General features: G+C 43.7%; 2 protein-coding genes across 24 annotated transcripts in view; one reads left to right on the forward strand and one right to left on the reverse strand.

Annotated features, from left to right (window-relative positions):
• The window catches only part of NSUN7 (NOP2/Sun RNA methyltransferase family member 7), a 65842-nt gene that overhangs the window by 41163 nt on the left and 9045 nt on the right, over positions 1-15634 (forward strand). Inside the window, exons 10-11 of one of the 2 annotated variants that reach the window (XM_039845064.1) lie at positions 2206-2305; positions 3549-3909. The exons of the other annotated variant lie outside the window; for it this stretch is intronic. Of the exons in view, the coding sequence (XP_039700998.1) occupies positions 2206-2305; positions 3549-3686 (238 nt within the window). The 3' untranslated portion in view covers positions 3687-3909. Of the gene's footprint in view, positions 1-2205; positions 2306-3548; positions 3910-15634 lie in introns of those variants that run through there. 2 annotated transcript variants of the gene reach the window in all.
• APBB2 (amyloid beta precursor protein binding family B member 2) overlaps positions 1-15634 on the reverse strand; it is a 336396-nt gene that overhangs the window by 10693 nt on the left and 310069 nt on the right. For 13 of the 22 annotated variants that reach the window (XM_039845045.1, XM_039845042.1, XM_039845052.1 and 10 more), the window contains 3 exons: positions 13234-13239; positions 3903-4017; positions 659-746 (listed from right to left, as the gene is read on the reverse strand). In XM_039845045.1, the coding sequence (XP_039700979.1) occupies positions 659-746; positions 3903-4017; positions 13234-13239 (209 nt within the window). The remainder of the gene's footprint in view (positions 1-658; positions 747-3902; positions 4018-13233; positions 13240-15634) is intronic. The other 9 variants (XM_039845051.1, XM_039845061.1, XM_039845059.1 and 6 more) reach the window with 1 other exon arrangement.

Below are 15634 nucleotides of genomic sequence, written 5' to 3' on the forward strand. Positions count from 1 at the left end.
AAAATGGCCATCACTCTGTATCATCTGAAATGCACTCCCTTTGCCACAATAGTCTCATGTTTCTAGAGGTAAATGAGGCAATTGTTCTATAAGAACGGAGACATTGAGGCTCTGTCAGTCAAAATTCCATTCAACTTTCATTTCTAGGCAGAAAAACATTTGAAAGCAGGAACTAGAATCTATGTGTTAAAGCTGTTATAGTCTCTTTGATGTGTGTGCCAAGTAACAGCTGCTTTTGGTGTCCTATTTGTTAGGTGTGGTTTCTGCTCAGAGGAAATTTAATCACAAAGGGTGAAATCAGGGGAAATAACTAAAATATTAAAAAAAAATATATATATATATATATATATATAAAATATATATATATTTATTTATTTATTTTAACAAGCTGGTCCTTACCCTAGGCTCTACATGACCTATAAAACCACTAAAGATAATATTCTTTAATCTTGTCCAACAACAACAAAACTCATCTTGGCCCTTCATGCTTGATCCTATTGACACAAAATTAACTTTATGCCAGGGGAGGGCACCCACTGCATGCTCAGCACGTGTTTGTTGAGTGTGGTTTTTAAGATTAAAAGCACCAGGGAACCGCCTGAAACCCTTTGGTTCCTGACTAGGATGGAGAGCGCCATCGTGAAGATGGCTGACCTACCTTGCAAGGGAACATCAAGATTCACATTGGTTCTTTCCTGTAAGGAACTGCAGGCCAGGGCTTTGGCATTCTTCCGTTCCGCCATAATCTGAAGAAAAGACCACTTTAGTTTATGGTTACAGACTTCCTGTCTTCAGCTATTCGAGCCAGTAAAATGCCTGAGCTCATTTCACTTCTAAGTTAAACCAACTAGTCTATTGCTTGACTTCTCACTCCTGAATCATTTAGCTGCATATTTTGAGAACTGTGTTCATTTTCTCCAGGGTTAAGAGGAAAATGACTATCCTGCACAGTATCCAGTTTGGTTAAAATTTATTCTTCCAGTCACCAGAATCCCATCTCTATTAAAGCAAACAGAACAAATATCCCTAGTCATGCGTGGACCTGCTGGCCCATTGTGGTCAGGTGAACACAGAGCAATGGACTTCCCCCATTGCCTCTGGAGGATGACTTTTAGGTACTTTTCAGAGCTCTGAGGACAGATTACAGGAGTCCCCCCTTATACTCAGGCGACATTTTCCAAGACCCTCAAGGGATATCTGAAACCTTGGACAGTACTGAACTGAATATATACTATGTTTTTTCCTATACACTGATACCTATGATAAAGTTTAATTTATAAGTTATACACAGTAATAGATTAACAACAATGACTAATAATAAAATAGAACAATTATAACACTACACTGTAATAAAAGTTGTGAATGGCTTTGAGGCCATTATTAAGTAAAATAAGGGTTACCTGAACACAAGCACCGTGATACCATGGCAGTGGATCTGATAAACCCAGAGGGCTACTCAGTGACTAGTGGGTGGGCAGCTTATACAGCATGGATATACTGGACAAAAGGATGACTCACATCTCAGGTGGGATGTAGCAGGATGACATGAGATTTCACTATGCTACTCAGAATGGCATACAATTTAAAACCTGAACTGTTCATTTCTGGAACTTTCCATTTAATATTTTTGAACTGCGATTAACCATGGTAACTGAAACCGTGGTAAGTGAAACTGCAGATAGGGAAGGACTTCTTACTGTACATGGGTTTAAATCCCACCTCCGCCACTAACTAGCTGGGTGATCCCTTGTGTCTCATTTCCTTCACTATACATGAGATGATAATATTTATGTTCACTACAATGTTATGTCAATTCTGAGGATTACATATAAGCACCCAAGAGATATTTGCTGCTATTGTTATTCTCGAACTGTCCAGATCTGTCAGCTGCCTTCCAAACTGTCTCTATTGTTAGAAACAATAATGTCTCCTTAAGTTTAGGGACTGAAAGCCCATCCTTCAATGACCCCCCAAAGCAATTCATATCTTCATTCCCAACCCCAGCTTTCTACACCAGGTGGAACGAAAGTCATTTCCTCCCCAAAGCTCCATTCTGCCCATCTCCAGATCTGTGTCTGGGACAGTGGGCAATATTTATTGAGCATTTACTGTGCCATGCCATGACCTGAGGGCTTTATACTAGAATAAAGGCTCCATGTGGGCAAGGCCTTTTTTTTCCTGTTTTGGTCTCTGCTGTCTCCCTAGAACGAACAGTGCCAGGCACATAAATGGTGTTCAACTGTATTTGTCGCATGAAGGGATGAAGAAAATAAAACCCGGGGAGTGTGCTGCAATCCTGCAAAAGGTATAGTCACGTCTCAGTCTCATCAAGCATGTGAGTACGGGTGGGATACGTGTGGTGATCCCTACGCCAGCACTCATACTGTATCCCCCTGTCCCATGGGTTAGAGCAGCAGGCTGGTGGGCTATTTCTTTTGGGGCTAGGGATAGCTCCTTGCCCTACCCCTTCTGTAAGAACTGTGGCTTGTAACTTCTTCACTTCTGCTGCTCAGATACTGGCCTGGACCATAGTGATGGCTGTGGCCATGACTTGGGCTTTGCCAGCTCAGGAGGAATTGTGAGCCTGGGTCATAACATCAGCACAAAACCAGAAAGGTGATGTTCAACAGAGGTGATGGCAAAGTCCTGTTTTTAGATTTGATAAATAAGTGTGATAAGTAAGTTCTGGCTGTTTGGCCACCTGCTATTTGAACACAAGCCAGTCTGTGATGTGGTTGCTAAGAACAACAATCACCACAGTGTTGAATCTTTGGAGGTCGTAAAACAAGGCGGTCTGTTCTCTGCCAGCCCTTTGGGAATGCTGCATTCATTTGGGGGAACTAACCAGATTATGCCCAGAGGAAGATGGTTAGGAGCCTGGTAAGCACATGTCCTGAAAGTGGCTGAAGAGGCAGGGGTGGGGATTCCGTAGAAGGGAGGCAGTCAGGAGCAGAAAGACTTGACGAGATACTTGTCCAGCACCTCTAAATGTGCCAGGCACAATGCACAGCCTTAAATATCTTCAAACAACAAAGGGTAGCCCAGCAAAGAGACAAACTAGAGGAATGTTTCTCTGTTGCTATAGATCACAGATCTCAAGTAAATGAATAGAGGTTTCAGAGAGGAAGATTTCTGGTCAACACCAGAAAGAACTCTGTAACAGCCAGAACCACTCAAAAATAGAAGAGTCTCCTGAAAAGTGCAAGACCCCACCAATGGAAGTCAACAGAAGTCAGTGGATATCCATGGATATGCTGGGCAGAGGGTACAGATGCTTGTATTAGGATGCTAGAGGGAGTGAGGAAATAGGGTTGGACCGGTGGTGTCCAACTGTTTTCGTTCTGAAGCTCTGTGACTCTGGTTAAGGAAGTAGGGCCCTTACCAGTGTGAGACAGTGACCACAGCCTTGCCTCACAGCTGGCAGTTTCCATGAGCTGCTGTTTGTCCTCATGAAGTCAGTGTATGTTCCTGGGAACCCCCAGCCACCTACATTTTCACAGATGCCCCAAATGGTTTCTCAGTACTCTCCCCTCTGTTTACTCTTTCAGATCAGGTCGTCTATTTCCTGGGAAATCTGCCCTGACTCCTTTGCCCTGTTTTCTAGCTGGGCTCCATGTACACATCTCTGCCACTGCACCTGCCGCTGTTCTGTCCACCTGTTATACTCCCACTGTGGGTGGGACTAAAGCTCTACTCATTTTGTAGGTGGAGCACCATTTAGAGTGATGCTCGACACACAGTGCGAGCATTCTCCCAATCCTGGCTGAACAAGCAGTTTGCCTGGTTCTCCAGGCCTCAATTTACAGGTCAGTGTGTCCCCTCTTCTGCCCTTTCACACCCCTTTCCTTGCTCAAGCAGTGAGAAAAGAGAGGGATAAACCACTGTGCCCTAACCCACCTTACCTTGGAACAGATTTCGTGGAGACTCGTGGCGATGGCTTTCGCTGGTGTGTCACATCGAAATACATGACATTTCAAAATTCTTGTGTCTTTGTCTCTTGCTACATAAGCAAAATCTCTGTGCAAACAAAAATTATCAGGACATTAGAAAAAGGAAACTATCAATACCCAGAAACAGTTTTATGGATATTAGGAAGTCATTTGAGTAAAATAACTGAAGGCATATGTGTTAAGTGGCGTTGAGCTGGCTCTGAATCCTAGCGACTCTGAGAATGAGTGATGCCCACAATGTCCTGTCCTCAGCGGCCCACTCAGCTCCTGTAGACTCATGCCTAAGGCTTCCTTTATGGAATCAAACCATCTCTTATTTGGTCTTCCACTTTTCTTGCTGTCTTCTATTTGTCCCAGAATTATTGACTTTTACAAAGAATCCTGCCTTCTCATGATGTGTCTGAACTAGGACAGCTTCGGTTTTGCCATTTTTACCTCCACTGATGTTTCAGGTGTACCTTGGAGATACTGCTGGTTTGGTTCCAGACCACTGTAATGAAGTGAGTCACATAAAATATTTGGTTTCCCAGTGCATATAAAATTAGGTTTACACCATACAGTAGTCTATTAAGTGTGCAATAGCATTATGTCTAAAAATATATACATACATTAATTAAAACCTTTATTGATAGAAAATGCTAACCATCATCTGAGCCTGTTGGAAAAATGGTGCCTACAGACTTGACAATTTGTAAAAATGTAAAATGTGCAAAGCACCATAAAGTAAAGTGCAATAAAATGAGGTATGCCCATCAGTGTTCCCCAATCCTGGTCTTCTGTACTCTTGGAATCTCTAACCTTAATGAACACTGAGTTTTAAAGAAATCTTTCTAGAGAAACGACAAACATTATGATTATAAATATTAAGATTTTAAACAGAAAACAGGCTTGAAAAGAATATGACTCAGTATAAATACTATTGCGACAAAGGCGGTGGTGTAGCAGAAACAAACCGACAGACTCTGATGTGTAAACATGAGCACAGAGAAGGGATCAGGCCCACAGCTGCTGAAGGAAGTTGACAGGCAATCACAGGGTGAGCTGGAACACAAAGAGACACCACAGGCTGAAACTCCGCCACTAGCACGTGATCCTGTTAAGCACTTCTCGTACTCCAGAGCTCCGGGCAAGGGCAGGATTAGCTCAGACACCACAGTGAGCCTGCAGCTGGAACTGGCTTTACTATCTGTTTTACTGATGAAAAGGATACTGACTGTGACATTATCTGGCTTCGAAAGAACCATGCCAAATTTCTCACTGTTATTACTGGAGGAGAGTGGTTTAAAGATCAAAGTGATTATAAAAAATAAATGCCCAGATGTATCCATTTCGTAATAGATCACAACGATTTTATTCCACATGTTGCTAAGCCAGGATATTGTCTGTAGACTACAGGTTAATTCATTTTTAATTATTTCTTTTAATGTAAGAACTGGCAATCTTTTCACAGGTTATGTTTGACGCTTTCCCCCAAATACCCTTGGCCTCCTTGGAAAGGCGCAGGGATCAATGCACTGAAGGCCATCGGCCATCACGAAGGCCCAGCTGGAAGAGCCTCCCCGCTACTCCACCACCCCGCCGTGCCCCAGGCAGTCCTTTAGCAGGGTGGCCCTAAGCCCTGGCCCCAAGTCAGGGGCATCTTTACCTGGCTGCCCCACAGGCCCTTTGACCTTAGCCTGTCTATATCTTGCTCAGTGTCTTGCTGTCTACAACCTTCTCCTTCTTCCTCATGTCCCATCTCAGTCGGTATCCTTCATGTTTGAACCATCCTGACTCCTCACCATGGGTACCCAACTCCCAAGTTCAGCCTATATTACTTCCTGAAAATATCCTGAACCCACCCTTTCCTCATTGGCCCTACCACCATTCAGACATTCTAAGCAGGTTCTTGCCTCCCTGCCTTTGCTCATGCTATTTCCATGCACTTGCCATGGTTTAGGACACAGCTGAAGCTGGATAAGCACCATTCCTGGTGCTGCATGGTTTCTCGTACACTGCATTTACCACTGGGTACCATAAGTGTCTGTTTATAAGTCTGTCTTCCGTACAACTCCTTGAAGCTCTGTGAAGATGATTTGCTCCTCATTCATTCCTGGTACCCAGTCCAGGCCCTACCGTAACATATACTGAGTGCTCCTTCCTCTCGTCAGCACGGGGCCTGCAGCGCACATACTGAATTCCTGTCAGGAGAGCTGGCCCTTGGTCAGAGGCATGAAAGGGTCCTAGGACACTGGGCTAGAGGGTGAGTCTGAGAGAGGAGGTGGGCCAGACTTTGAAGGATAAACACAGTCTTCTTCCATGCTGTGTTTCTGAGGCCTTTCTATCCTAGTCTCAACTACCAACAAAGCAACATATTACTTGAAAAAGAGATGGAAAGAAGGCATCACCTTTGGAGTCCATGCTCAAGGGAAGCCCTGTTCTTGGCTCCCCTCCTTCTGGCTACTCTTCTTTTCTAGATGGATCCTAAAGTAACACATACAGTGTCTCACCACACACAACTTCTTTCCTTCAAAATTCCATGTTCAGCCACAATTTTTCTGAGGTCAAATTTCTTCAAAGCCCTAAGGTCACCCAAGCAAAGTCCTTTGTCTGGATTTTAGGAGCTCCAAAATCTGTCCCATTAACTTTTCTAGCATTGTTCCTCCAACGAAGGGGCACTCCCCTCTGTTCCAGAAAGGTGGGCCTCCATGTCTAATCATGGCATCTCCCCTCACTTTGTGACCACTGGCCTCCCTGCACTGTCTGGACTGCATCATTTCATCTACTCTGTATACTCCGGCCCAGAAGCCTGCCTGGCCCTCTGGCCCTAAGGACCTTGCTTGTGTCTAAATGCTTACAGCACTTAAATTCTGTTCAAGAGCTGTAGTTACTATACAGGTCTCAACTGTGTCTGTCCTCTCTCAGTAACAGTAAGGAACAGCCAGAAGGCAATGAATCAAGACTCAGGCAACCCGAGTACTAGTCTTATTCTCGATTCCACTGAGGCATATAACTTTGGACATGGAGTCTAATCACTTGCAAGGAAGTTGGTGCAAAAAAAAAACCCAAATCATAAAAAACATAATTTTCAATGGCCCTTCCTGGTTTTGACACTGGTATAAGCTTCTAGATCCATTGTGTTCTCCTTGAGTGCTGGCTGACCTACGGGCAGACACTTCCAATGTTGCCAGCATGGAGGGTGAGACTAGCTGTGATCAATAAGCAGTGGATTGTTCCAATCAAATGTGGCTCTGTGCCCTCTGTTCTTTCCTATTTTTTTAAAAAATTATCATTAATCTTCATTTTCTTCTGGCTCAGGAGAAAGTGATTAACACCTAAGGCAACCAACCACTTAGAACCTACATCTTCCCAAAGGGAAAGCTCAGTAACCGCGGGGTTTGATTGGGAAATTTGGACAATTTTTTTACTGCCTCATCTTTTCCTGTTCTGTCCCAGGCACCAGGCTAATGATCAGGGAGGTAGAAACCTAAATGTCCATGAGTGTGACTAAACACGATAACTAACTTTTTGGGGAGTTCATTTGTTCCCAGGATAAAGCAATTCCTCACTATGGAGGTCAAGAGATTTGCACGTCTCTTCTATTTTATTCACATGAAACATACCCTGTGTCATCCTAATGTAGCTGAAGCCCCAAACATGGGGATTTGTGAGAGGTGAGGAGGCCTCTTTTTAGACAAGTCGAACAACTTCCTTTATGTGCAATGAAGTATATGGCTGATCTAATCTCACTATCATTCAGAATAAAATCCAAACACCTCTTAACTGGTTGTTGCTTGGCTTTTTAGTACACGACTTCCAAAAAAGGCTGTTGTGGTAGACAGAATAATGACCCTCCCAAGATGGTCATGTCCTAATATCAAGAACCTGTGTATGTGTCATCTTACGTGGCATGGCAAGATACTTTGCAAATGTGATTAAATTAAGGATCCTGGTATAGGGCTATTAACCTGGATTATTTGGGTGGGCTCAACACAATTACAAAAGAAGACGCTTTCCTTATGAGTGAAAGAACAGGAGCAGGGTCCACGACTTTCTCTTGGAATCTCTAAGAGGAACACAGCACTGCTAGCATCATGATTTTAGCCTGTAAGACCCATTTTAGACTTCTGACCTTCCAGAATTTTAAGAGAACAAATGTGTTTCTTTAAGCCTCAAAGTTGGTGATAATTTGTTACAGTGGTGATAGGAAACTAACAGAGCTTCCAGATGGCTGTCTTTTAAAAAATTACGCTATAGCATTGAAGACTTATATTTAAAAAAAAAGTATTCACTTCCACAAATACCTTCTGAGCTATTATTATGTACCAGGTACCAGAGATGCAAACACAAACAAGACAAGGTTCCAGCCTAGGAAGCCCATTGTCTAATTAAACTGACCTCAGTGAGATATGAGCTACATCTTTAAATATAATAAGGACCTCACCAGAGTAAGAAGGGCAGTGGATGGTTCAAATGAGCATGAGCAAAGCACGAGATAAGAAAGCCCGCAAGAGTGTTTAGGAGAACTTCCAGTCGTCCCATGCATATACCTTTGGTCCTTTGGTGAGGGGCCATGATGTGGCAACTGGAAAGTTGTACAGCAGTCTAGAATCTGTTTGTAGAGTGCCTTGTGCCCTGACAGGTCTAGTCCTTATTCAGAGCCAACCAAGCCTTGTAACATGGCACATGACCCCATCTGACATGTGTTTTAAAGTTCCTTCTGGTGGAATGAAGTGGGTCAAGAAAGGAAACACTGCGGGCTACTGCTATGGTCCAGGTGAGAGTGGATGAACAAGGTGCAGGCTAAGTTAGCATCCTGAGAATAGGGTAGAGGAGACAGATGGAAGAGAGGTACTGACAGGATGGTGTAGATGAGGGAGAGAATCAAGAATAACTCTGGAGTCCCTGCTAGGACAACTAAGCACCCTCCTACTAGGGCAGGGAGAGGGGAGGGACGTGGTGAAGGAAGCCGATGAGCTTCAGGTTGGACAACAGAGTAGGAGATACTTGAGGGACAGCAGGTGGCCAGGCCCTTCGAGCAGGTGGACATGTAGTCTCTGAAGTCAGGGGAGCAGATGAGAGTGTGAAAAACAAGAAAAGACAAACCATGCCTAAACCCTAAGGAAGAAACACATTAAAAGGTTTAATTGAGGCTGAGGGCCCAATGAATGGACGGAGAAAGAGTATGGGGAGGTGGAAGGCCTAAAGACAACAAAGAAGGGTGTTTGCGAAGTCTCCAGAGCTGCAGAGGCTGAACAGCAGGAGACCGGCAACATGAAGGTCTGTGGTGACGTTCGCCTCCTGGGCCCTTTCCCTGGAGAATGAAGTTCGGGACCCAGCTTCAGGAGACTGAGAAGCACAGAAGTAAAAAAAAAACAAAACAACAACAACAAAAACAAAAACAAAAACAAAAAAAAACAAAAAAAATCCAGAGTACATATTCCTTTTTCTTTTTCTTAAACCTTTCATTCTGGAACTTTTCAAACATTCACAAAAGTAGGAAGGATAGTCAGTGAACTCCCATGTCCCATCAGTCAACTTCAACAATGATCATACATTGCCTGACTCAGCCTTTCAGATAGATGATTTTTCCAATCAGTGTTATGATCCTAAAAGACCATAAACTCTTTGCTCACATGTAAGAGCAATTTAATATTTTCTAGAGATTTTCCTGTATTCTGAGGGGGACAAGAAATTGCTTTATGATAAACCTTCACAGTTAGAGTATTCCTTACCGACTGTGCAAATCAAACTGTCATATGGGCCCAGCACCACTCATGTGAATTTGACAGAAAGCACCAGGTGCCGTCAGGTGTCACAGAGCCAGTGACTGTGACACTGTGTGAGGGTGCAGGACAGTCCGCTGTAGGACATTTTAGGTGCCTTCACCTGTGGAGCCCTCAGTGGCGCTCCCTCATACCCCTTCACTCCTCAGAGCTGCCAGTGGCGCTTGGGCTGCAACTACCTGGATTCCACAGCACCAAGAGTATCCTATCTTGGAGCTGAGATGGGCTCAGATGGGCTTCTATGCCACCTCCAAATGACCGGGTACTCCAGTGGTCATGCACCTCCAGAGCCTCAGCATGCTCATCTATAAAACCACAGAGTTGGCCCAAATGACCTCTGAAGTTCCAGTCAAACTACAGGTCCTGTCTTTTCCAACAAATTCTTCTAGATATCTGTCTGTCTGAGACATTCTGTCTGACATTCACCAGCAGAAACCATTTTCATCCTTTGTTCCAACTCACTCCATTTACAACACTGGTCCAGGAGCCATTTGCTAAAAGAGGCATTTGCTGGTCGGGTCCCCTGCTCCCCACACATGGAGTTTCATCCCACTGCTTTCTTGAAGTCATGGGAATCACTGAGTTTCCTTTATAAACCAGGAAGTGGAAGGTTCACAGCAGTCACTTGTTGTGTCCCTTCTGTAAACCATACCAGAAGCGAGTACCAGGAATCAACTACCTTTTACCATTTGTTTACTGAGCCCTTGTGTTTCCGGCTCGTTTTGTTCCTCTCCTTTTGCTGTTCTCCCTGGCTAATTATTCTGCCAGGGGACCAGCCTCAGGTTCTGCCAGGGAAAAATGTCGGTACTATGATATCTTCACATGACAGCTTCAAATTTCTTAATGCCCACCCCCGCGCCCCGCCCCAAAAAGGTTGCTTTTACTATTCTCACTTGAACAGCGTTTTAATCAGCCTTTGGATGGTTTAATCCATCTTTATGGAACAAATGAACAATTCTTTATTCAAATGGACTTTATTAAAAAATAGCCAAGAGAGAACTGCTCACCCTTTCCCTAAATCGCTCCCCCAGAACTCCCTTACGTAAATGGGATTTGCGTAAAGATTTCAAGAGGAATCTACAGATCTCTTACTACTTACTTAGGCTAACATTTCAAAGTCTCATCTACTGCAGCCCAGACAGGTGGTACTGAGAATATTCTAGTGACATGAAACCTTACTTAATGACTCAACCTGTTCATTTGCTGGAATGTTCCTGGTAAACCAAAATATATTTTTTCTAAATAATGAACTGAAACTTGCCTACCTGCAGCTTTTGCTTGTGAGATCGAGCTTTGCTTTCTGGAGCAACCCACAACAGGCGATCTCGTCAGCTACACAGCCCAGACTTGTCTGGCAGCAACTCCTCCTTCTTTTCTGTTAGACTCCATTCCATTTACTCTCTCACCAAATCTCCTCTGTTTAGTGTCCCTTATCACGTCTCCTTAATTTGATACCTTCTTCCACAGAATCCGTATTTGCTCAGGTCAAATGCACATGTTTGATAATGGGAATTTGTGAAGGCTGACATGTGATAGCCTTTCGATTAATGGTAGTTATTATTATAATGTTGTAAAGAACTCAAAGAAAAAGCCCACTTTGAAATACTGTCTTCTTACCCATGAAGGATGCATAACCAGTCGCATGTCTGTGAATTATAAAGACTTGCTGAAATGTACTTAAAGGCCCTTTCCTTCCACGTTATCTTTTTGTAGAAGCTGTAAGTCACCAGAGTTGTTACTACTGCAGAGGGCAGTGCCACCCTACGTGCAAATAAGGACAAAACAGCAGCAAAGAGATTTGATGCAAACATCCCATTTCTAGTCCTTTATGATAAAGGGCTTTCTCTTTTCTTTGTTTCACCTCTACAGGGCCTGGAGGGAGGAGGAGTCCTGTTTCAAGACTGCCTGCTCTGCTCTTCTTTGCCTAACTGCTCTTTTTTTTCTCATTGTACTTTGAAAATCTTGTTTTGGGGGTGGAAGGAGGGAAGAAGAAGGTGCTGAGAGATGTTATCTTCCTAGATGGCCAATTTAGAAAGTTATATACTCACATACGGCGTTGCTTTTTCACTTTTATCCAGTGGCACATACACCACATGCAGGCGTCATTACTTTCACAAAGCTCAGGCTTTAGCTTGGTAAATCAACTTTTTTCCCCCTTCCTTACAAGCTTAAGAAGATGCTAAGTTCATAAACTCTAAAAGGTGCATCCCAGGAACTTATCACCTGGGTAAACACACATTCTCCACAGGGAATCCTTGACCAGGCACCTTTGTGAGACCACAAAGGCGGTGGAAATAGCAGATCTGAAATTCTACCACAAGCAAATAATTCAGGTGGCTTTCGTGGACCAGAATCTGTAGCCCTCTCCAAAATACAGTCTTACTGTTAATATTCAGAGCAACTGCTACTCAGTGGGGAGACCTGAAGGTAGGAAGTAACAAACATCTAAAAATATCCTCACTACTGGCTTACACAGGACTTGCCCTCTCTTTAGATGAGGGAGCTCATGTCTGAACACACAGCCTTCATCCTCCAGAACCTTCCACCACCTCCAGAGGTCAAGTTTGCAAATACTCTTAATTATACCCCCCGGAAGATTGAAAGTGTTCACCAACAAGTCTATGCCATCTCCCTTTCCATCCTCACCACTGAGCACAGACAGCAGCTCATCCTCAGGGAGGAAAATGGCTGCCAGCTAGAGATCGCTTGGCCTGCCAGGCGGGAGTTCGTCTGAGATTGGTGCAGACGCAAAAAGGCGACTGCCTGTGTCTGTCACGCAGTAACCACAGCCATTCTTTCAAGGAGGAAAATTTAAAAACTTTCTTCCATCAAAAATGGGGCTTTTATTAAGTGACAGAGCTATGGAATGGTGGAGCATGAAGTGCCCAATTAGCCAAATGGGCAGGCTGACATTCAAAGCACACACATCTGAGGTATAAATGCCTTTCATTTTAGAGTTATATCCTTTCCATAGTTATCTTCTTCTCGATGTGGGAAGGGAAAAGAATTCCATATATTTTCACTAATAATTGAGATTGAAATTGAGTCAGTCCTTGCAGCTATTAGCCTAGAGCAAAACCTTACCAACAAAACTAGAGAATATATAATGTAAGTAAGTCTTGTTGATATTAATTCAAGAAGCATGAAAAGTCTCCTTATACAACAAGGTACATAACCTAAATATTACTATCATGTCTACTCCCTAACATGCTTATGAGACTTTTTCAGCCATTAGTGAGAGTGACCAAGTTCCTGTTATACTTAATCACACTGACTATCACCTTCCCCAAACAGGGTCGAACTCAACAGAGGTTTAGGGACTCAGATGCAACTCCATATTCTATTTTAAATGTGAGACATATAAGAATGATAATGATAACGGGTTAAAATAACAAAGTTCTGCCTTTCAAAGACAACGATGGCTGTGATGACGGCAATATGGCATGAAGAAAGCAAGAGAGCTTTACCAGACACTTTAAGACACAAGGAAGAGGGAGAAGTGAAAATTGATTGGTTACCTCTCTCTGAATCCGGGAATGCATGAGGGAACAGAGCAGAAACAACACGTTAGTATTCACACAGCATCCAGTAAATAAAACAGTCGTGTTAACAGCAACTCTGAGCACTGACATTCCATTTTATTTCCCAACTTTGCTGCAATTAATAGCCCTTCAGTGCTTATTTTAGCTGAACTCTTACACAGAAGTGTGTATTTTGAGCCACTTTACGATGAAGTCAAGAGATGCCAGCTGAGTTCAGAGGCAACATATCAGCCAGGGGAGGTAATCGAGCTTAAAATATCACGGTCAAATACAGGAAACTGTCTGCAGTAAACACTGGCAGAGCACTTATCTTCATTTTCCAGCTCCACCTGTTCCCAATAAAAAAACATATGGAAACAATGACATGGAAACAGCCTTACCCATTTTACTAGCACTCCTGACATTCTATTAACAGGGCTACATTATAATTTAGGTAACTTAATTTCCTGAAATGCATCATGAGAGGGCAACAGAACAGGAGGGAGCAAAGGCAGAGCAGAAGGTCAAGGGCAGAGGTGCGGAGTGGGAGGGCCAGGAAATGAGCACTCAAAAGGGTGAGGAAACAGACATGTGCCAGGGCAAAGAGGAGCAGCATGTGGAGAGAAGCCGACAGCGATTTGGGGCTTGGGGCCGAACACCCTGAGTTCCACCCCCAGACTGCTCTTGAGCCACCAGGGTTACCCTAATGAATACCCTAATGAAGGCAGTTAATCTCCTGAACCAGAGTGCTTACGTCACCATCCCCTTCTGGTCTGTCACAGCCAATTTGAAAGGGCGCGAGAGCAGAGCCCTCAAGTCGGTCACATGCATGCATTATATGTAAAGCAACTGGACTGCAGGGGCAGGAGCGCCAGACAACACAGAGGCCAGGAAGAAAGCCAACTTTCACAGAAACCACTCTTTTAGGTGCCCTGCAGCCAGGGTCATGGAGCAGCCAGCAGGACCCTACAGATATGAGAGCTAAAATCCCAGTGTGAAATAGCAAGCACGCCTGCCAGTGAACCACAGTCATTACATGGGAAGGCAGAGCTGGACATTCTGATATAGAACAGTGACAATGACATATTATTAAGTGGGGGAAACCAAACAGGCAAACAATCTAAGTTGCAGATACATGGTCTTGTCTGAAAAGCAAAGTTCGAGTGTGCATATGCATAGTAAAAAGTCTGGAACATAACATCCAGACTGTCCGTTGTCATCTGGAGGAGGAATTATGGAGGATTTTATTTAGTCTATTTGTTTGAATATTACACAATAAGCACATGCGACTTTTCTAATACAAATAAGTGAATATCTCCACATTTCAGGGAAACCACTGTGATGAGCATATGCCAAGGACCAGGTAACAGCACTAGAATATGTGTGACTACTATAGTCACATTCCCAACAACTATGCCTTATTGAGCTCTGGCTCTGCGTTGCCCTAACAGCAACTTGACAAGGTAAATATTACTGTTCCCACTGATAGAAGAGACAAATTCAGAGAGGTTGAGGAACTTGAAGGTCACACAGCTAGTACATGGTGAAGTCAGAGTTTGATGGTGAGTCTGCAGTACTCTCTAATTCTAGCCTTCTTAGGATGCACATATGATGGGTATGCAACACTTCTTCATAGCCTTGCAGAACCATCTTATGGTTTGTCTCACAAATGACCCACGTTACTACGCACAGCTGTTTAAGAAAGGAGCAAAGGGTTTGGTAAAGAATCTGGGATTTTAGATGAATGAGGAGCCTCTTTCTCTTTCCTTGGCCTGTGAACTTTTGAAGGGGAGAAAGTGGATGAAAATTCCCAAGAGGCCCTTTAGGCTGAGTAGACAGAATTGTGTTCAAATTCTGCTGGTAGTTGTGTTCCTTCGGGCATGTTACTTATCTTCTCTTTTTCCTGGGCTTCCTCTATGTGCCAGGTTAGATGGTGTCCCTTCTGGAACCTGCTTCTGCATCAGTGAAAAAGGGGTAAGGACAGCTGGCTCAGGGCAATCATGAGAAGAATTATATGTGTAAGAGAGTACCTGACACAAAACAAAACACAATAAACTGCATCATTATAGTTAGTACCACTGAGTCACTTGATGGTTTCATGTCTCAGCTGAGTCGTGCTGGGCAGGCAACATTTGGGACGAAATATCTCCCATGGAAGGGAGGTCAGCTGGAGAAGGATTTGTGGCCCTCTCCTTGGATTTGCTGGGCACGTGACCACAGAACGAGGGGCAGTCACCTCCTGCTCACGTCCTTGTGTACTGCCTCAGCCCCACTATCAAAGTTAGTCTTTAGAGGCAATTCAGATAATCAACAAAGGATCCAAAAACCTGGATTCCAGTCTAATGCTGAGTAAACATTAGGCAAGTCACTTAACCTCTTCCGAGTGTGGAGTTTCTCA

This window comes from Pteropus medius, unplaced genomic scaffold (assembly GCF_902729225.1).
Source record: "Pteropus medius unplaced genomic scaffold, Ma_sr-lr_union100, whole genome shotgun sequence".
Taxonomy (NCBI): domain Eukaryota; kingdom Metazoa; phylum Chordata; class Mammalia; order Chiroptera; family Pteropodidae; genus Pteropus; species Pteropus medius.